The sequence below is a fragment of the Notothenia rossii genome (assembly GCF_949606895.1).
Source record: "Notothenia rossii genome assembly, chromosome: 6".
Lineage (NCBI taxonomy): Eukaryota > Metazoa > Chordata > Actinopteri > Perciformes > Nototheniidae > Notothenia > Notothenia rossii.
The window spans coordinates 82,193,375-82,215,832 of record NC_136909.1 but is presented as its reverse complement, the minus strand read 5'-3'; the positions used below and the strand labels follow the sequence as shown (position 1 = coordinate 82,215,832).

The 22,458-nt window shown below is 40.4% G+C and overlaps 2 protein-coding genes across 4 annotated transcripts; both read left to right on the top strand.

Annotated features, from left to right (window-relative positions):
* The first annotated feature begins 886 nt into the window (after window positions 1-886).
* aftphb (aftiphilin b) lies at window positions 887-10,510 on the top strand. 3 transcript variants are annotated; one of them, XM_079686590.1, is made up of 11 exons: window positions 887-986; window positions 2,479-3,908; window positions 4,394-4,605; window positions 4,736-4,862; window positions 5,081-5,137; window positions 5,252-5,380; window positions 6,130-6,175; window positions 8,348-8,440; window positions 8,905-8,994; window positions 9,146-9,269; window positions 9,885-10,510. In XM_079686590.1, exons 2-11 carry the CDS (start codon window positions 2,514-2,516, stop codon window positions 10,009-10,011), a joined length of 2,400 nt encoding a protein of 799 aa, XP_079542716.1. In that variant the 5' UTR covers window positions 887-986; window positions 2,479-2,513; the 3' UTR covers window positions 10,012-10,510. The 3 variants fall into 3 exon arrangements, with proteins under 3 accessions (XP_079542716.1, XP_079542718.1, XP_079542717.1); XM_079686591.1 differs by having other exon boundaries at window positions 900-982; XM_079686592.1 differs by lacking the exon at window positions 8,348-8,440.
* A 366-nt stretch (window positions 10,511-10,876) lies between these two features.
* Window positions 10,877-21,595, top strand: LOC307042620 (actin-related protein 2-A-like). Its single transcript, XM_079686606.1, is given in 8 exon segments — window positions 10,877-11,007; window positions 13,588-13,698; window positions 15,296-15,511; window positions 15,937-16,009; window positions 16,892-17,028; window positions 18,349-18,498; window positions 21,421-21,447; window positions 21,449-21,595. Coding segments are annotated over 8 exon segments (885 nt in total). The 5' UTR covers window positions 10,877-10,959; the 3' UTR covers window positions 21,572-21,595.
* Window positions 21,596-22,458: the final 863 nt, after the last annotated feature.

The following is a 22,458-nucleotide window of genomic DNA, read 5'->3' as shown; positions in this document are numbered from 1 at the left end:
AATCATCTGTATTGTTACATTTTGAATCACAATACACACACACGCAGCCGTCAGATACATTTAGAGAGGTACAAACATTTCAGTACATTTTCGCCACTTCATATAAGCAAAACATAAAAGTGATGTCAATTAAACTGGAATACGTATGAAGGAGGAACACTGGGATTTTCTGATTAAGTTTTTGCTAAATCTCAATTATATCAAGGCATTACAGGCAGAATTACACTCAAACATATTTTTAATAATAACTATTTATGCTGCTTAACTAGGACCATCGCTCTTTGTTAAGACAATACGTTCTTGTTTAAATGTCTTTTTTTGAGTGTTTTTGTCTTTAGAATCTGTGAGTGTGTCAACAACAAACAACAATTCACATTTTAAAATTCTTAAATATGCCATTAAGGTTGCTTTGTAATAGTATAGTGTATAATACACAAAGAAAGAATATTATAGACTCTAACCCACATACAATAAAAATAAAAATAGATAGGTAGAAAGTAAAGATCGTCTATTTTGAAGAAGAGTGACCTCATGGACTCAAAACATTAACCCGTTTTTGTTTGTTTGTTTGTTTTGCTAGCAAGAGTGGCGATGAAATATAATTTAATGACAACCACTTTTCATTAACACTGTTGTTCTCTAATGTATTTATTTCTCTTTCATATATATTTTTCTTTTTTATGTATGTTCATTATTTGGTATGACCTCATTTCATATTATTTTTGGAGCAAGTACATTTTTGGCGTCACGCTGAAATCTTGAATGCATTGTAATTAAGCCCCTACACATCCAGTAGAATAGAAACATCCCCAATGCCTTTGCAAACTGAGTTAATCCAGCACCTGGAAACTTGACATAGTGAGACCTCCTCACTTTCTACACATCTCTGTTAATACCCAGTGAGAAGGATGACAGAGGATGGAGAGCCAAGCTGCGGCACAAGAAATACACAAGAAATAGCAAGAAGACAAAGTGCATGAGTGTCGGTAAATATAAATTCACCTCTTTATATTCCTATATAGCAACTAGCATCGTTTAAACTGCACGTCAAGGTTTGTTTTGGACGGTAGGCTAGCGTTATACACAGCTACTTTAGCTTAGCTGCTGGTAATGCATGCTAATCAGCTGTTGTGTTGTAACAGGCAAGATAAAAGCCCTTTCTTTTGGAACCAGCAAACCTGCATTTTATGTTATTTTGTTTTTTTTAAGTATTTGTATTCTAACTTGTGTTTTATGATATATGACAAATATCTTCATTTGATTTTATTTGACAACCAAATGCGTTTTAAGATGTATGTTTCGCAGCTTATTTTAACTCAAAAATAATTAACCACAGGTAGCTCAGCTTTACATAAACCGATATATCTTAAGACAGTGTTTGCATTTAATGAAAAGCTTCATAATTAGCTGTTAATGTAATGACATGACACCTGTCTGTCCAGATATACGACACTATAAATAATGCCAGGGTGTTTTTCCTGTTTTACTGAGTATTTACAAGACAAATAGTTGTGTAACAATAGTATTTATAATGGCCAATTGTGTTCATGTGTATAGTTTGTTTCAAGGAGCAGTTGTGTGTTTATGTTGAGGCACTAATCCCTGATACTGAAGGCACGGGACTCGGTTTAAACTCTTCCTCCATGTAGCACAAAGCTGCGGATAGAGTTTCCTGTATCACTTTACTGAGCAGCCTACTTTCCACTCCAGAATCAGCGGCATTAAGGCTGTTTCTAATAGGTGTAAACATTTGAAATGGACATAAAAGAGGATGTGTGAGGATTGTGGGAGAGTTTTATTAAGTTCAGATTTGAAAAGCTTCTACTTTGTGGTAAAAGTGTTTGCAGGTTCCTCTATCTATTCTCATCATTGAAACCTGCTGAATATCAAAACTGAACCGAAATATGTCACCTACAAATCAGGAAGTTAACAATTTGTTATTGACATATATTTTCATGCTTTTTTTTTGGGGCAGGTTAAACTTGGTCAGACATGAAACTTGTATCTAAATATTCTAGAAAGGTCTCTGATGCATTGGTTTTTACACTTTGAATTATGATTATAATAAGGTTTGTTTAGCAACCATCAAAACCAACATTACAAAGGTCTTCACGCAGATAGATGCAAAGCAAAACTGAATAAATTGCATAGTATTCCAAACAAAATAAAGTTTAAATAAATATTGTTAAGCAAAACTGAGATACTCAGGAAGGTCAGTCGAAATAAAAAAGTGGGCCTTTTTGAATTTGGTGTAGGTCATTACAATCTAAGCTATTTCTAAACAGAATGACCTGAGGGTGCAAACAACTAGCAGGGGGGAGAGTACATCTGGTACAAAGTAATTCATTCATTTCCTTACAGTAAGATCCCGAAATACAACATAATATAAATGTAACTATACTAAAACTTCTATGTAGGTGTAAGAAACTGTTGTTTATGATGCTTATCTTCCTGCTCTTTTCCACTTTCTTCTCCCAGGTGCATGAGGCCTTCAAGTCCTGCTAGGAGAACCCATGGAGCCAAACATCATCCCCTTGCACTCCGTCTCCCCCCCTCCACTGGATGATGACGGTGACGGGGAAGTGGGATCAGAGGAGGACGAGTTTGGGGACTTTGGGGCATTCTCCGTTGGGGAGTCACCTGATTCCCTTTCCAGCTTCAGACAGCTTTCGTCTACCACCATAAAGCCAGCCGCCCTTCAATCCACTGTTGAACAATCCCAGCCCACATCCACTGTGCACGTGGGGTCCGGTAGGGGTCAGGAATGTACTGCTGAATCATCTGTGCACCTCACAAATGGATTCTCTGTAAGGAACCACATCTCTAGGACCCCCATAGCCTCTGCTGTTGGGGGTCCCAAGGAAGAAACAGGGTTTGCTGATTTCACTTTGTTCACAGAGCAGGCGGAGCACCCCTGGTGCTGCGGCTTCTCTCCCATCGACCGCAAAGAGCAATGGGATGCCAGAGGAAAGGAAGGAAGGAAGTCATCCAACAGCTTGGGGGAACACAGGCATGATTCAGGACAGGATGTTGTGATGGACTCTGAGCCCAGGTCTCATTGTGCATGTGAGACAAAGAAGGAGCATGTTTGCACTAAGGTCAAGCACTTTGAGAAAAGAGATGCAGCACTCGTGCAAACATCTCAGGACCATGACCAGCCTCAGGATTTCCAATCGGAAGAGCCTATTTCTAGAGAGGAGTGTGGGGACATTCAGAGGGAAAGGGGGCATTGTTTAAATTCTTTACACACCACAGGGGTAACAGAGGATGGAGAGTCAGATGGAGAAGGTCGAGGAAACAGCATTTCTACTGTCCCCCAAACATTCAGTGTGTACGAGTCTGCTTCAGAGGATCTGACCTCCTTCTGTGATGACTTTTCAATGGAGTGTCCTTCTTTAGATTTAGAACCAAATGTTTCATCTCTTGTTTCCCACGATGATGAGACTGACTGGGACCCGACTGATGATGATGATGATGAGGAAGGAGAAGCACTGGGAAATGACAGACAGTCGGAAGAAGACAAGGGTTTTCATTTTTGCGACCAATCTGTGACTCAGGAAACTTCTGCTACCTCCGATCTCCCACAAACTGGAACACATGCAGAAGAAAACTTTGCAGACTTCAGAGAGTGCACGTTAGAGCAAGGACACGTCCAAAGTGATGATGATGATGATGATGAAGAGGGGCTGAGTCTAGGAAACCTCCCTCCAAGTGACAGCTTTGCAGATTTCTGCTCAGCGCCCACGCAGGAGGACGCAGAGGACTCGTGGGCGGAGTTCAAGGACCAGGGGGCTCAGGAGGACGGGAGAACTTGGACCCAGTTCAAAGAGCCAGTCAGCAGTCTGCAGGCGGATGGGGACACAGAGGAGGAGCCAGAGAGGGGGGGGCCCAGGAGGAACAGCCGTCAGGTGGGAGGCCTTCCCCTAAAAACGGTCTCTATTGTTGTTGCTCTATGTGATGGTAATCAGAGATCACAGAGTAAACTTGATTCTTATTATCCAGGAGTTTTTTTCTCAGAATGTATTTTTCAAGCTTCTGTCAATATTTATTTTTCTTGTTCGACACATGTAAGAGAAACGTTCTAATTGTTTCACAGGCATTACAACAACTACAGTAAAACCTTAAAGAGGCAATAGACCATTTTTTGCGTTTCCGAAAGATATTATTGTTGCTCAAGCTTTATGCAAATGAAAAATGTGTCAAATGCATATAGAAAGCGAGACTTATACCGAACCATCTAAATGCCAATGGTCTCATATTCTTATTCTTCAACATTTACTTTATAGTGATAGTTTAAGGTAAAATAAAGTATATTGCCACTTTAATGCCAATCAAAAGTGTTTGAACATTTGATTAAAATAATTGTTTCCCTCTCCCCTTTTTCTCTGGCTAGGCGTCTCTGTCCTGCCGTGTCCAGCAGCTCCTCGTGGCTCACTTTCCAGAGGTGGAGGTCCCAGCTGTGGAAAGTGAGGAGGAGGTGCTCAGCCTCGATGCCCTGCTTCAGGCCCAACACTCCCCTGAGAGTGAGGAGGGGGAGGAAGAGGAGGAGGAGGAGGAGGAGGACGAGGAGGAGGAGAAACCTGCACTCTGTCCCAGGTCTCAGTGGTGAGTTTGACTCCCTGGAAATGGTGTTGATGGTGGATATGTTACCATTTTGTGACACTTTCAGGATGCAGCAGTTATTCTTTTAATTAATAAATACGAATACGACACATTGCTGCTTTTCCTTTCTCAGGATTGGGCGGGGGGTGTGGTTGCCACACCAGGACCTCCATGACGCAGTTGGCCTCAAGTTTCAGTGGGGGGGCTCCTACACTAACAGGACTCTACTCAGGTGCCTTGGTGTGGAGACAAGGAACATTGTGAGTTTATCAAAACAGCAGTAAACTTTTAATAATATAGCATTCAGTGTTAAAGAGCACTGCCCCACAGTCAATCCAAGGGCAAATGAAAAAGCTTGACTTCCAGTATTTATACAGAATATTAAACTGGGGAAGAATTAATAGGGATAGAATTACAAGCTGTGACTCTACTGTGGTGGCTTTTGCTAAAAGTTAGATCTATTTTCTCTTTTTAAAAGGTGTTCATTGGCATGAAGAAGCAGCCAGTGGCTGTGCCAGCTTTTGCATCCGGCCTGGTGAGTATGAACTACATTGATTTGGCCTCATTGGGAAGAGGAAGCATTTTTTATGATTACAGATTTTTCAACTTGGTTTTTTTTGTAATGTTCTTCCAACTTAATACTCCTCAGGGAATGCTGGAGCCCACCAAAGACTCGGTACCAGCTGTCAGTTCTCCACGACACACAGCCGTCATCACCACACAGACAACACCTCCAAAACCCCCCGGCTCACTGGACCACAAAACATATTCAATGCAGGTAAATTTGACTCTTTGATTTCATTCAATTATCTCTGGCCAGGTGTAAGCCAGTGGGGAGATCATGCTGCAGTCAGTCGAGCAAACTGCTGGACCCATCAGCCTAATGCTTTTCTCACTTTTTGTTACTGTACGCTGAAGGACCTCTTGTGGTTGCAGTATTTGATTGACTGTAACACTGTTGACTGCTGGCTCTGCATTCCTCTTAATCAACAGAAAGTGCTTCAGTAGTCAAAGTATTTCTAGCAGTAGGCACCTAAAATCAAAGTGTAAAAAATAAGTTTGTTCTCATTCTGAACCAGAGTATCTGCAGATTAAATCCATACCTGATATGTTATGATTTACAAATAACAAACAAGATTCAAGACAGGTGTCCTATTGCTCAGCGTTTACCCTGCTGTACCTGAGGTCTTCACCAACCCTGAGTTCTTTTAAGTCACGGCTAAAAACATTACTTTTTTCATCTGCTTACCCAGAAGTCTTTTAACTTGTTTTAGCACCTACCGTATTTACAATGTTGTTTTTAAACTATTCTGTATCTCTTTTATGCATGGTTTTTATGAATCTGTTATTCCATTATGTTTATTTATTGTGTTCCTTTCTGTTGTCTTGTTGTTAAGTGTTAATGATGATGTAAAGCAATTTGAATTTCCTCTGTGTCTGAAAATGTGCTATATAAATAAACGTACCTTACTGCTAAGGTACTATTCTGATAAGAGACATATTTATTTCTGTTCTCTCTGTGTGCAGGAGGCGCTCCCCCCCCGGCAGCTGTCCTGGAGCAGCTCTCAGGACGGTACGTCCCCCCGCAGAGCCCCTCACTTCTGGGGCTGGAAGTAGACCACAGTTTGAGCTGTCCCTGCGTGGCTTCTTCTTCTTCTTCTTCTTCTTCTTCTTCTTCTTCTTCTTCTTCTTCTTCTTCTTCTTCTAATGAACCTCTGGCAGTTTCTCTGGACTCCTCCTCACTTCCTTCAGGGCATGTTCTGCTGCTTTTAATTGACCCTTTGATTCCCCTCCACTCACTCAGTGGGTGACCACAACATCTTGTGATTTCACCTAATGAAACACAGTCTCTATAATCTGTCCAAACAAGAATACTTGCACACATATAACATCCAACAGACCCAGTCCCTAAACTTGGACTCAAAGTAAGACAGATAAAAAGCATAAAAATAACACATAATTGATTCCAGAACAATTTTTGGGGAAACATTGTATTGGCTACCCTTTTCTCCTTCCTTCAACTAGTGTCTCATCTTTACCTGCTGCCAGCGTTTACAAAGAATTCATCTCAGTATTTATCAGTCCCAGTTGTTATGTGGACACATTGTGGCGTCCATGTTGACGTGATAACACCTAGGGACTACAAGGGAAAACAGGATGAACTCTTTTGGTGCATTTCCTTTTAAACTACAACACAAAATACCTGAGGGTACGGCTAGATACATCCCCAAAGCACTGACCTTATTTACTCATCCTAATATCAGTCAATTCATGGAGCATCGTCACAACATCTGCCATGACGATTCCTTGGATTTTTTTTATACAAAAGGACAATTTTATTGGATTTATTTGTAACCACTGTGAAGGTTGAACTTACTCTTCTACCTTTTTCCTAGTGCATGACTATATAATGCACTAAGAATGATAACGCCCATACATCTGACACCATTATCCAGTTTCTGACCCTTTTTCTAAACAGTGTTTAGTTTTGGTTGGAAGCTATTTACTTGCCCATATGAGCTTGCCAAAAGGTCAAATGTCCCACAGTTAAGTTAGACCTTTTGATAGAGAGAAACCAAAAAAGACAACACAGGTATTAGAGTGATTCTTTGCTCAGGAGATATTTGATGTAATTTATCACATTTTTAGAGTAGTGTTTACATCAGTATTACACACAAAGGATGTGTTTCTAATCCAATGACTATCCTTATGTATACATCAGTAATTGTTGCTATTATTACCGTTATTTTATGTGCAGGGCTTTCTTTGGTACATTTAATTAAAAGACCGAACCAGAGAAAGACCAGAAAAAGTGTTGCAGATTAGATGCTGCTAAAGAAAATAAAAGGGTTATATGAAATGTGCAGCAGAACCAGTTTTGCATGTTTTGGAAGTGGGCAAAGTAAAAGTATAAAAAAGAAGAATGACAAAATGTTTTATGTGCGAAACTATTGCTCATTAAGATAACTGACTTTTCTTAAATCACAAAATCACGAAGTGGTAAAAGTCAGCATGCAGACAGGTTTGAGTTTAGGCCCTTTGTTTGAACCCCCTACTTTGTTTGTGTTCATTGATTCAAATGGATCATTGACGTCCAAACAGTGTTGGAATAGTAAAGTTTGGACAGCAGAGGGCAGTATATTCTCTGTAGGTGCTCAAAACACGTTTACTGTATTCACGAGGAACAAATCAAGAGATTTTAGGCCCTTTAAATTCAAACAACCAGTCACCACTAAAGGATGTGTTTGTAGTAATACTTTATTAATGCATTTATTGTGTGATTAGGTTCCAATGCGTTGGAGATTATTGTCATAATTCTAACAATCCTTACCGCTGTCATTTTATGCTGCTTTTATTATTTTTCTTTGCTTTACTCCCTGTGCACTGATGCATATTCAGTACTTATGAGCAGCTGAACAGGATAAAGAAGTGTTTATTTCCAAAGCAATTCAGTCTGAGGAAAATTCATAACTGTCAATATTTCATTACCAATCAGAACTGTTTATACAACTGGAGTTACAGTAATTAATATGAGTTGTGCCTTTATGCCAGCAATTGTTTTCTAAAAGGTTATTGGATTTTGGACCTACGTATAGCTAGTTTATTTACATTTTTTATTTTTTAGATGTACTGCTCAAATCCAGATGTAATGCACTGACTGCAATAACGACTTGTAGAACATCCTTGTAAATACTGAAATAAATCAGTCGATCGTTTCTGCTTGGTTTCACCTCTCTTCTCTCAGCGTTCCTCTCTCAATGGAAGCTGAATCCCTTTCTTCTGTGGATGAATGCAAAGTTGGAATATTCACACACCACACAGCCTGCTGGGATATGGGGTCCGTTTTGTTTTTAAGTCAAAAGGTGTAAAAAACAAAAAGGTGGTGTCATTTTCAAGATTAGCTGGTTCTTTTTCAATTTAAGATATTAGAGGAATATTTGAAAAAAAAAAGCTTTTGCAGAAACAAATCAAAATGATCCGAGTTTTTCAATATTTTTTGCATACAATCAATGTGGGTGACATGCTGACGACTGACTTCGGCAGCGATTCTGACCTCCATCTCCTGAGTCATGTTATGTCCATGTTTCTGGAACTTTATTCTATGTGATGTCTCTGATTTTTAATTTTTAAGGAATACCAACAGCTTTGCATTTCTTTGTTGAGCTTTCTTTGCTTTGTTCTCCACTCTCAGTCTTCCCCGTTGAAAACATTCTTCTTCTTTTATGAATAAAAAATCAAGCTACCTCATTCTTTTTCTCACCCCCCAATAATCCTCACTCCCTGTCTCCCTTGTTAGCACAGACTGCTCTGCTCTCAACCTGGATTATTTTGGTCCTGAGGAGGAGAGCAGGTCCTGCAGCAGCAGTAGCCGTAGCAACAGTCCTCCTCCAGGTCAGATTGTATTATAAATGAGGTTGAAATTAGAAATATGAAGTAATCCATAATGCTTCTGCTATAAATATAGCTTGTGCTGTGGGTGTGAAAGTCCTCTTGACACTCATTGAGTTGTATGTGTGTTTGCTACACACACTCACATGTGAAGGAGTTGACCCGGAGCTGTATGAGTTGACCATCAGCAAACTGGAAACGGGTGTTAGCATTATCCACATAGAGGACACGCTGAATCGCCTGATGTCGGCTGCAGAGACAACCAGCCCTGCAGTCAGGTCTGTTCCTTTGTAACATCCATGCACTCTTAATATTTTTGTTTTACTATGACACTTATTATACTGTTTTTCATCTATATATTATAGGTCTCAGATATATACAGAACATGTCTCTGAAGTGTTTGGCTCAAAATACCAAACGGATCATTGCACCATCCCATAATCCCCTCTGTTTCAGTCCTGTTTCAAAAGTGCTGATTCTCTGTCTGTTACTTTAGATGAAAATAAGGAGCCCCTCCCCACGCCCCTCTGAGAGAGATTTGGTTAAAAAGAACACAATGGTGCTCTAGGAGGAGATTCAGGTGATAAGGGGGGGGGGGTTGGCGATTGGCTAATGGTTACACAAGACAACAAATCGTTATGACATCATAAAGTGGCCAAAATCTGACCAGCTCATTTTCAGACAGGTTTTATATAAATGGATCAGGACAAAAAGAGAGAGATTTTTTTTTTTTTCGTATTAGATACGTGTTGATGTAGAAGATACATGAACAAGTGGATTTTGCATAATAGGTGACCTTTAAATCTAAAAACAAGGATATTTATTGTATAATTAATGCAACATTTCCTTGTCTTCTCTGTGTGTCTTTTAATCCGGTGTGTGTTCTCCATCAGGAAACCTCAGCAGGACGACGAGGATCTGAGTGCAGAGGCCTCCAGGCTGATCTCTGGTCTGCCTCACCTTTCTTTCATGCAGGCCAAGGTCCTCATGTTCCCAAGCATCCTCCTACCCAAAGAATGATGTTCCCCAAATCTGTAGTGATATGTGATCTCCACAATATTTACACCCAATTCTTAATTAGCTTATTGCAATATACACAGGATTCAAATACTCCAAAACAAGAGGCATTGTGGACTCTACAGTGAGTTAAAATACCTGCTTCAGTGTAATTACTCCCCCTGCTGGCTATATTCTGTCTTGTGCAAAAAAGCAGGATTTCAGTTTTGACCTGGTTTGTTTTAGTCTTTTTAAAGTTGAGTGTTGTGATTTATTATGGTGAACCACTCACCCAAACACATATTTATTCATTTATTTCACCACCTTAATTATTGTTTGATTGTATATTTATTGTCACCTTATTTTGTATGTGAAATTATCCTTGACAAATGTATAAATATACTAAATGATATGTGAGACATAAAGAATGAAGAAGTGGCTTTCATGAAGGTATGTGAAATATAAAATTATATTTTCCTTCTATGGATATTTCAAATGTTGATAATAAAATAACTGAACTTCAGGATGTATTTTTTCTATTTAAGTCAGGTATGATCTTTCTTTTAATGATTACTGAACACACTCTTAAGTTAATCAAATTGAGAGGACAAAGAAATAAAAGATGAAGAATTTAATTGAAGATCCAGACTGATGTAGGAAATAGAAACTAACATATTGCATGTGGAAATTGTATAGGCTGCTCTGAATACATGGATCTAGGACCTTATAACAGTTTTTTGTCAAGGCAATCATTATGTTATTGTAGTTGTTATCATTTTGAATGTAAAAAGTGTAAAGATGAACATTGAACAACAGTTTTGGAAGTGACATTTGAACACCTCAGTCGCCGGATGTTCTCCACCCTTCCCTTCCCTTCCCTTCCCTTCCTCCTCTCGGCCGGGTTGGTGTGTCTTCCTTCCGGCTTGCCGAAGAAAGTTGAGGGAGGTTCAGCGGCTACTGGGCTTTAACATAATGGACAGCCAGGGAAGGAAAGTGGTGGTCTGTGACAATGGCACCGGGGTGAGTTTATCACACACTCTCTATCCGTGGCTGTCTTTTAAACAGGGTCTTCACATCGAGTGATTTTCTGAAACCGGAAGTGTTGCTGTCAGCGGCAAAGCTACCCACCCAGCTAATGCTAGCCTAGCCTGTTAGCTGGCTCATTTTCATTCATACAGACCCGATACGGAAACAGCACCTAAAGGGGGTGTACATGTCAGGATAAAGGATTGATACACAGCTCTGACTATTGCTCATACAGTGGAACAAACAGACACAATAAACCAGACAAGTAACTTATCATTTGCTACAAATGGTTACTTAGCTAAGGCAGCTAACTAGCATGCTAACTTAGCATTTAACAGCTGGCTGTCTGGTTTTTACTGTCTGGCTGTCCGGCATTTGAAGGATTTGTTTTGCAAACGATGCAGGATTTGCAGATTCATTATATCTTGTGTACTTATCAAAACAGTATCTTATTTATTGGCATATAACATTAGGTTTTATATAAGCTAGGCTAGGCCGTGTCTGGTTAAAAAGAGGACAGCCTATACTTTTTTGTTCAGCAGCTCTAACTTCCCGGATATAAATGTCACCTAAATTGAGGTTGATTAGGTATGTTTGGCCTTGATAATAACACGAAGCATACACTTTTTTTCTCCCATACATTCCTCACTTATCAGCTTTTTATTAAACACATCTTAACTAAGTACAAACATCGTATCTGACAGGTCAACATATACTTAAAAGATTGAAAGGCTTGATTTTCTTTTGCACAGTAGCTACAGTGTAGATATGGCAATGAAAATCTTAAGACCCAGGTTTCAACAATGCAACACCAATACATATAGGACTTAAAACAATAAAACACATAAAAAAACATCTATAAAAAATAATGCAAGAGAATGCTGCAAGACCAATGTGCAAGCAATGCAAAAGAAGTAAACTATGAACATGTCAAATCAAATACAATAAGCCTAATGTTGCAGGGAATTCTGCAAGTGACCAAGTAAATGCAAGAGTCTTCAAACATGTACAATAGAATAAGATGAACAAGAACAGAATGTCAAAGGAAATACTGTACAGTGGAATAAGTACTGCTTATTGTAGTTATGAATGCATTTGTGAGAGGCAAACAGGTCAATGCTATCTTAATCAAATAATAGATATGTCATAAGAAATATAGCAAAATAGTTCTTATTATAAATGACAGACTCCCAGCCCAGTGTTAGTCATAGCTGCACTACATTGCTGTGGTCCTTTGTCCAAACCTAGCTTGCTGATTTAATAGATTATTGGGCCGGTGAGTTTAGGGGGTTTTCAAGCTGCTGTGGTTTGTTAACAGAACGAGCAGTTTCTAAAATACTCTTTGCTGATCTGTTAATGTGTAGGAATGAATCATTGCACACAGGTAACACTGCTTCTTTCAATGCTAGAGACTTCCTTTCTTCAGTGTCAGCAGCAGTCAGAGAGGATGTTGGCTCAGCTTGTAACTGACTAATACGCTTTTCTTTTAGATGTGTCTTTTTCAGGAGCTTTATGCAAAGCTATAAAAACCTGCCCTGTGTCTGAGTTAAACTAAGAAGTCAAGAGGAAGTGAAACGAGTCAGAACCTCAGTCAACACATTTGTAGAGCACCGTTACTCGCTGTCAAACATCATAGGACACTGTTGAATCTGCAGCTGCTAAACAACTCTGAGTTGTTCAGTTTAATTGAACAATCGTCCGCTAAAACTCACCATGAAATAAGACGAGTTATCATACAGCAGCTGATTTTGTTTACTTTACTGAGAGAATCAGTTTATTTCACTTGTTAGCTCCTTAAACCAAATTCCTTCCCAAGTTCCCAAACTGTGTGTACGTCTAGAAGTGAACCGTAATAAGATAAATACGTTGGTGGATGTTCTTTGGATGTACTCTTTAAACACTGGCAGTTGTTTGGGGAAAAGTCTTTAGTAACATCTTTCTTCTTGATGTTCTGTTTGAGGTTACACACATAATATAAAGACAGTAGATGCAGTGATGTTGCAATAACATAAATACTTTTACCATTATTACATTGCAGAGGAAGAATGTGTGAAACTTGCATTTGGGAAAATCCGCTAGGCCTAAGGAACTATGTTAACAATTATATACTGTGTGTGTGTGTGTGTGTGTGTGTGTGTGTGTGTGTGTGTGTGTGTGAGTGATAATTTACTCTTATATTAATGTTATAGATGTAACATAATACTTTATTACTTATGGGACATGTTCTGCCAGTATCTCCCATCCCAACATCCTATATTTATAAATTAACCAAAAATATGGTTAGCCATTGAAAGATCAAATTAAAATCCGTAGATAAACCTTAAAAAAAAAGTTATGGATTTCTACCATGAGGCTAAAGCAGGCACTGGCCCTAATTGTTCACACTTATTTTCCCCGAATAGCTAGAGGTTCTGTAATTGCAGGGCTGGCGTTTTTTTTTTACAATCTTTGTCCAAATGCTAATGAAGCCCCCTGTTATCAGCAGGATGGCTGTGCCGTTGTCTTGCACAGTTTATCTCTCCAGTACTTAAATGAATTTCCTCTCATCCCTGCTTCTCATGTCTCTCCTTTCAGTTTGTCAAGTGCGGCTTTGCAGGCTCCAACTTCCCGGAGCACATCTTCCCTGCGCTCGTTGGGAGGCCCATCATCCGCTCCACAGCCAAAGTTGGGAACATTGAGATCAAGGTACAAACTGATGCGGCCTTGAAAATGAATTGTTTAATTTAACCAGAAAGTCTTGATTTCAAGGGCGAACCCGGTCACTGGAAAAACTAGAGTGAAAAAGCAAGATATGGAATCACAAAGTCAGTTTCCAATAATGTCAAAGCTACAGACTGTCTATTTCCACTCCAAAATATCTTTCTATTGAGTCTCATTTAGTTCTGACAACGGCTACACAACAGAGTGAACCCTATTTTGGGGTAAAGCCCAGTTTATTAAGCAGCACTGGGCCAATTTCCCATTCCTTTAGCACGATCCTATCTCTTTTTCCTGTTCTTTCCCAATTATTTTGTTTATTCATCTCTTTTTATAAATCTGCCTTCCTCTTCCTCCATGTTTTGTTCCCCTACGATGAAGTAGAAAGCCCATAGATGGTAAGTTCAGCTCGGTGTGTGCCTGCTCTGGAGAGTTGTGTTGTTCTTTGGTCCAGTTTTTCACTCACACAATGATTCGGTTATTTCCCAACCCAACTAGTTTCCGTTGAGTTTGAGCGTTTGCCAGATGAGTGGCAGAGGGTCTGATAGATGTACAGCCCTCACATTAATGCACTCCTCTCTCCTGGAGGGAAGTGTTGCAGGAAAGGCTGATGAATCATAAGCCAGCTGTTATCGATGGACTGCTAAAAGAGATTTTGGACCGGTTCCATTTTCAGAGTCTCTGATCTGCTGACAGCTCCACCCCCCACCTCCATCCTGCTGCTATTTAAGGACTGAAATAAATACAGTTTTCAGCACAAAAAAAAATTGAAATGTCAGCTGCAGCTAGAACGATTGGTGGTAAATGATAAATGTTGTGTACTTATATGCACTATAGATATTTGTACCTCCCTGTGAAAACATATTTTACACAAGGAATGTCCATTTGACTACATTTACTTTAGTATCTGCGGCTGTTTCACCTTTACTAGTTCAGAGGAAGTGTGGGGGGAGAAGTGTGCATGGCAGACAGCTGGAGGTTAAAGACGGAAGCACATCTGTTTTTCTTTTCACTTAAAAAAAAAAAAGCGAGGCCACATGGAGGCAGAGCCTTTGACTGGTACTTTTTTAATGCCAAAGCACACAGGATGAACCCATAAAATGGCTGCCTTCACGAGGCTTTTGATGTCTCCAAGTGGAACGTGGGCTGCTTGACTGTGTGGCTAACACTGAGCGCTAACCCAGCCGATGTTTACATTTCCAGGCTGCCTTGCATGGATCTGGTTGAATGGTTCTATAACAAGTGGTTTACTGTAGCTGGAGGGAAACGCAAGTGTTTCCAGGTGCATGGAAAATGATGGCTTGTTGCATGCTGGGTAACTGAGTTTTAAAGCTAAAAAGCTCCTTTTGAGAATACATTAATAAAGCTGTCGTCATCTGACACATGACTCTGCTTGAAGATCCAGTTTCTGTGATTTTATGAGACCAGCTGGCCATGGGGAACACATTCCTGATTGTATTGCTCTTAACCAATACTCAGTGCTCATTCTTACTCCCAGTGACCCTGACTGATCGGAACTGGCTTTCAGAAGTGGGAAACTAAACTGTAAAATAACTCCTGGTTGACCTCTGCCCTCCCCCTGCAGGACCTGATGGTGGGGGACGAGGCCAGCGAGCTGCGCTCCATGCTGGAGGTCAACTACCCCATGGACAACGGCATCGTCAGGAACTGGGACGACATGAAGCACCTGTGGGACTACACCTTCGGCCCGGAGAAGCTCAACGTCGAGTCCCGCAACTGCAAGATCCTGCTGACCGAACCCCCCATGAACCCCACCAAGAACCGGGAAAAAATCATTGAGGTATTCTTTTTAATTTTTTTAATATATTTATTGAATTTTCACAGGGTGACATAATCAAGAAGGAGCATGATCCCAATATGTACCACCTTTTTTTCCACTTATCCCAAACACAGAACACATTCTCCACACATGCAATCCAATAATAAAAAGTATAAATAAATAAATGACGTCAAAAAAAAGTAAAGAAATCCCAAAAATAAAAACATTGATTGAGGTATTTTGACGTTTGATTTAGCGTTTTGCATGTCTTACTCCGTCAGAAGATGTTTTTCTGCTCTGTATCACAGCTGGTTAGTGCCATATATTCTCTAACTCTAAAACATGTATTCGATGTATTTGAGAGCTTTTGTTTACCTCATATACTAAATGTCTTTGTTTTCCTTTACAAACAATTGTACTTACAGTTTTGATGACTTCTCCTACAGGTGATGTTTGAGACCTACCAGTTCTCAGGAGTCTACATTGCTATTCAGGCTGTGCTGACACTCTATGCCCAAGGTAGGAAGACACATGCAAACTGAATCACTTTCCATGTTACAGATGTTTTGCAGGTGTTCTACTCCAACAAACCCCTCAGTAATGCATTAGATTTCCCCTGACCTCAGACTGTGTTATACCTGGTAAATCATTATTATTTCAGCAGCCCAGAGACAATGTGCTTTTCATTTTAACTGTGGAAGTATTCACGTGTGGTAATATTGAACTACCACACCTTTGTCAAATAGTTTGTGCAAAGATTTTTTTTATGAGAACACTTGGTTACCAGATATGTTATTCTCTCTGCCAGAAAGTCTAGACAGTCACATTAACATCACTTTATAATGTTCCAGTGACACACACACGATATTCTGATATCATCTAAAGTGTTCAGATGGCTGAAAGCTCACCTGTGTTGCTTCAGGCCGGATCAGATGAACTCTGAAACTATTTGCACCGACAGTGAAACTCAGCCTGTTTCCACACATGCCATTTATCTCTGAGGTTAATACCAACGAGGGAGCTGTTATTAGCAGTAATTGTTACATTCAATGTGTTATCTCTACATGTTTCGTATGTTTACCCTTCATACACGGCTAACAATCCTCAGCCAAAAACACACACTGTATACAACTCAGACACACCTAGCTTGGTAAGGTTGGAGATTATTGTGTGTGTGTGTGTGTGTGTGTGTGTGTGTGTGTGTGTGTGTGTGTGTGTGTGTGTGTGTGTGTGTGTGTGTGTGTGTGTGTGTGTGTGTGTGTGTGTGTGTGTGTGTGTGTGTGTGTGTGTGTGTGTGTGTGTGTGTGTGTGTGTGTGTGTGTGTGTGTGTGTGTGTGTGTGTGTGTGTGTGTGTGTGTGTGTGTGTGTGTGTGTGTGTGTGTGTTTCTCTCTCTCTCTCAGGCCTTCTGACCGGTGTGGTGGTGGACTCGGGAGACGGTGTGACTCACATCTGTCCCGTGTACGAGGGCTTCAGCCTCCCCCATCTGACGAGACGTCTGGACATCGCAGGTCGGGACATCACCCGCTACCTCATCAAGGTATAGAGTCAGCCATGACAGTCTCTTTTGAGTCAAAGTAGCCAAAAAAACACAACAAAAACAAATAAGTTAGCCTAGATGTTGTATACTGTAATTTAAATGAATACAAATATTGTGGATTGTGGAAAGACGGTAGTTCTAGGTCAGTGTTTCTCAACTGGTGGGTCGCGACCCAAAAGTGGGTCGCGGACCCGTTTCGAGTGGGTCGCGGATGTGTGAGTGAAGAAAAAGAAAAATGAAAAAAAAAATTGGAATTATTTTCTTTTTTTGGGGGAAAAAAGTCCAACTTTTATTTTGAAGGCCCGATTTTCTAACGCTGTGCACACAGTAGGCGTTGGACTGGAAGTACCGGAGACTATAAACGGTTTTGAAAACTTCTGTCACGTAGTGATCATCTTCTCAATAAAATATCTTTGCTGATGTTTTTTCGAGTCTTCTGGCCAATCAGAATCAAGATTGTTGACGGAAGCCCCCACGGAGAATAACTTTGCGTTAGAACTCTTCTGTATACATCCATGGGTGCAACTTCAGATACAAATGAACACATAATGAAATATGACCCCCGGTTTGATGATTGACAGGTCACAGAACAATGGGGGCTATCTACCCTTACCCACAATTTAAAGTAAGTCACACAGACTATCTCCTCTTTACTCTTCTCGCAGCAAGATGTCAGAACAAAGTGAAAAACAAACAATGGCATAAAAATATTATTAATATGTCGGGTAGTAATAGATTTATTTATTTTCTTATCAGTGTACCAGAATGCATAGTTTATGTTAGTATTTCTAAAAAGCGTATATATTACAGCACGTTTTTTTTTGTTGAATAGATTTGAGTGCTTCAAAATGTTGGGTCGCGATGTATTGACCGAGTAAAAAGTGGGTCCCGAGGCCTGACCAGTTGAGAACCACTGTTCTAGGTAATAAGACACAGAAGCGCTGCACCATAATTTCACTTCACAAAGTGGGAACTGACATCATCTTCTTTCGAAAAAAAGGAAGTGACAGGGTTTCTATTCTGAGAAAATCTAGTTCTAGGTTTAAGTAAAGATAGATATTTAAAAGAATATTGCTTCCTGTCTAAAGCTGCGGTACAGATTGAGAAGTGCAATATCCGAATCACTGCAGAGGTATCCTAACCTAAATCTCACACTTGGATCCTTCTCATATGCCTTTTTAAAGGAATCTACATTAATAACCAATCTCTCCGACATCGTTAATCGTATCAATATCAGTCAGAAATAATCGCTGTTATTTTGTTCTAATCTTGCTGCCCTATTTCTGACCTCTCTGCTTCTCCTCTCCCTCTCGGGTGCAGTTGTTGCTGCTGAGGGGCTATGCCTTCAACCACTCTGCAGACTTTGAGACGGTGAGGATGATGAAGGAGAAGCTGTGCTACGTCGGCTACAACATCGAGCAGGAGCAGAAGCTGGCGCTGGAGACCACCGTGCTGGTGGAGTCATACACGGTAAATACTCACATGTTTTCATTTTAAACATAAAAAAAAAAACACTGTTAAATCTACTTTTGGATTAACATAACATTGGTTTAATGGAAACTGACCGAATAGACATATGAGACAGTGTGTCAGTTTTGATCACTTTGAATACCCACAGTGACAGTTTAGAGACTTAGAGACTTGTCACTCCTGCTGAGTTAATAATGTAACCTCATGTTAGTGGTCATCCTTTTGAGCACTGCAGACACAATAGGAAGTCTAAAACCAAAATGTAAAACCAGTTGCTGCCCTCACGTGGACAATCTGTGCACCCGTCACTCAGTTGGCATCATATAGGACCACAAAGAGCTACAAAAAAATAATATTAGATAGCAAGATCATTTAAATAACGACAAAAAAAGAGAAGGTCTAATATATCATTTCAGTCAATTTAATAACTGTTCTACTCTCCTGCTTGTTTTCATGAATGCAGGTCATCTTGCTGACTGTTCACATGTTTCCTGCTGTCAACTATCTAATAAATAACACACACATAAAAGATCAAGATTAAAATAAAAAAAGATAACTAAACTAAACTGGACAAAGACTGTATATGAGGATTAAGGGGAGTCAGAAGTGTTTTAATATGCTTGTGATGGCAACGACCGCTAAAAGACGTTGAATTCACTCCAAAAATTTAGGGCATTCATATTTTTCAGAAACAAATAGCAGCTGTTTTTTTATGTAAAACACACATTTCCACCCCATTGGAATTGTTTATAAGCGAGTTATTTTCATGCACACAGGTTTTAAATAGCAGAAAGAATCCCCCCCGAAGGGTTTGTTATTGAAAAGTGTCAGTATTTGTGAAGTAATCAGAACTAATGGGGTAACTAAATCTGCGCTGAGGAGACTACCACATGGCCTCTGTTGGCTCTTTTGGGGACGAGACAGGGCTAGTGACTGAGCGCGGTTTAAGCGTGCCGTGCCCGGCCCGTTTTTGGTTGCGTTTCCACTAGGCGTAGTTCCGGCTAGTGGGTACTTTTTCACAGTTTTCTGGGCTGAGTACGCTAAACTAGAGAGAGAATCGCTGGCAAGGGGGCTACAACTACAACAAGATGAACATATTTGTAATACACGTTTCAAAAATGATGCCGAAGTAACAACATACTGATACCGGTTAGTAAAAACCATGAATTAATGCTTTGACAAGTCTGCAGACAGACGGCAGGCGAAACACCTTTTTTAAAATGCGTGTTTTCTAATGGAGATTTGGCTAAGCTAACGCAGTATATGCTCCGACCGTCCACACTCACAGCAACGGCCTATACAGGCATAAATAAACCAGCGACTGTATTCGCCATGACACAGACAGTCTGTGGTTTGTACTTGTTTAACTTGTGTCTAGTTTCTGAACAGATATGAGGAGCTGTGATCTCTGAGGGCTAACAGCTAACGGCTGATGTTGGTTTTGTGTTTCACATTGATGATGACGTCACGGCTCCGCCTACACTGCGTTACTATAGTTACCGCCCCAGTTCCTAAACTGTAATGGAAACGCAGCATAAAGTGAGCCTGGCTTACCAAGGCCGAACTATACCGTACTAAGCCGTGCTAGGCCCTGCAGTGGAAATGCGCCATAACTGTTTTCTCTGGGACTCACACACATTTTGGGGGGCAGCGCTCCTCCTCCACCAGCCTTGCTTTTCTTTCCAGGGCCTTTTCCCTGCAGAGGAACCACAGAATCTAAACGCAGGGCCAGCAGTCTGCGTTACGGCACGCCTTACCGAGCATGTTGTGTCTCAGAGCTCACTGACCGTGTGTGTTTGGGTTAGTGTAGGCGACGGTGTGTGTGTAGGTGTGTGAACATGGATGTGTAAGTATGGGTTGTGTGCACGAAACAAGGAGGGCAATGTAACTGTGGCCGAAAGGGCCCTGAACTGAGCGTTACATCATTTCCTGTGCAGCCACTCTGCGGCCGAGGCTTCCTCCCTACTGCCCTCGGCTGAATGAAGCCTTTTTATACACACACACACACACACACACACACACACACACACACACACACACACACACACACACACACACACACACACACACACACACACACACACACACACACACACACACACACACACACACACACACACACACACACACACCTCAGTTTGGAGCCTCAGGGATTTAACTTGCTGTACGATATTATCAGAGGATTTCAAACTCGATTAGATACAAGCGGTGTAAAGTAAACAAGTAGATTTCCTCAAGGACTATACTTAAGTACAATTCTGAGGTACTTCACATGAGTATCTCCATTTTCTACTACGCTTTCCCACTACGATTCAGAGGTAAAGCGTGTGTACTTGTACTCCACTACATTGACGTAAGTACCTTTAGTTACTTCACAGATGTGGATGAATGATGTGAAATATAACCAAGTGTTAAATCAGACTTCAGTTCCACCTGGAGTAAATCCACAAGCTACCCTTTAGTATACAAAGTCATTCAAACTAGCTGCACCTTTACCAGCTTTGAGAACACTTTAAAGATCAATCATTATAATGAGAACATATTATTTATATTATTCTGAAATGGAGCAATCTGCACAATGACTACTTTTACTTTTGGTACTTTAAGTATATTTTGATACTAATACTTTTTTTACTTTTACTTGAGTAACCTTTTGAATGCAGGACTTTTACTGTAACAGAGTATTCCTATTAAGTGCACGATCTTAATTCTTCTTCCACCTCTGTTAGACACAGACACACACATCTTAATAAAGAAGTTCTCTTCCTACATCTCGAACAGCCATAGAGCCGTGTTATTCCTAAACCTTCCAGTCCAGATTTATGACTCTCTGTTGAGTCATACATTAAATCCTACCTCTTCAGTGGTGTCATTTTCTTTTTTTCCGTCTCTTTTCATCTCGTTCCTCCCACACACCTCCAGCTGCCAGATGGTCGTCTGATCAAGGTGGGGAGGAGAGCGCTTTGAGGCCCCCGAGGCTCTGTTCCAGCCGCACCTCATCAACGTGGAGGGGGTGGGGGTGGCCGAGCTGCTCTTCAACACCATCCATGCCGCAGACATCGACACCAGGTGAGCCAGCAGGAGGGCAACTATACACTACAATGACGATACAACTACATCACTCTGTCTGCCCTATTACACATTAACAAGCCACACACACACACACACACACACAGACAGACAGACAGAAACAGACAGACACAGACAGACACACAGACAGACACACAGACAGACAGACAGACAGACAGACAGACAGACAGACAGACAGACAGACAGACAGACAGACACACACACACACACACACACACACACACACACACACACACACACACACACACACACACAGACACACACACACACACACACACACACACACACACACACACACACACACACACACACACACACACACACACACACACACATTCAAAATGGTGTCAGCCCAGCTAAGCTACCACTAAAGCAACAGAGGTTTTTAGATATCAAACTAAATATGTATTGCACACCAGAGTTCTGTCTGGAAAGAATATAAATGTATCTTTGGGGTATGTAAAGAGTTGAAATGTAGATTTTGAAACCCAAAATGTGAATAATTGTTCCTTCCTTGTAAATCTGCAATGTCTTGAAAGTGCATTTTCAACATTTAAAGGCATTTGTAGTACCAAATAATCTCCACATATGACTTTAATTCCTTGAGAAATTGTATTTTATCTTGCATGCCTCGTTGAATTGAAGTAAATGAGGGCTGGCTTTAAAAAACAGAAAGACTTCTCATATTTTGTCAATCCTTTGTTCACTGTGGAAGCGTGCAAGAAAACACTTCCCATTAACATAATCAAAAGTCAACTTTATTGTCAATCTTTCAGTTTGTGTGTACAGACAGAGCAATCAAAATACCGTTTCCCACAATCCCAAATACAAAAAAATGTATAAAAAAATGTATATATATATATATATATA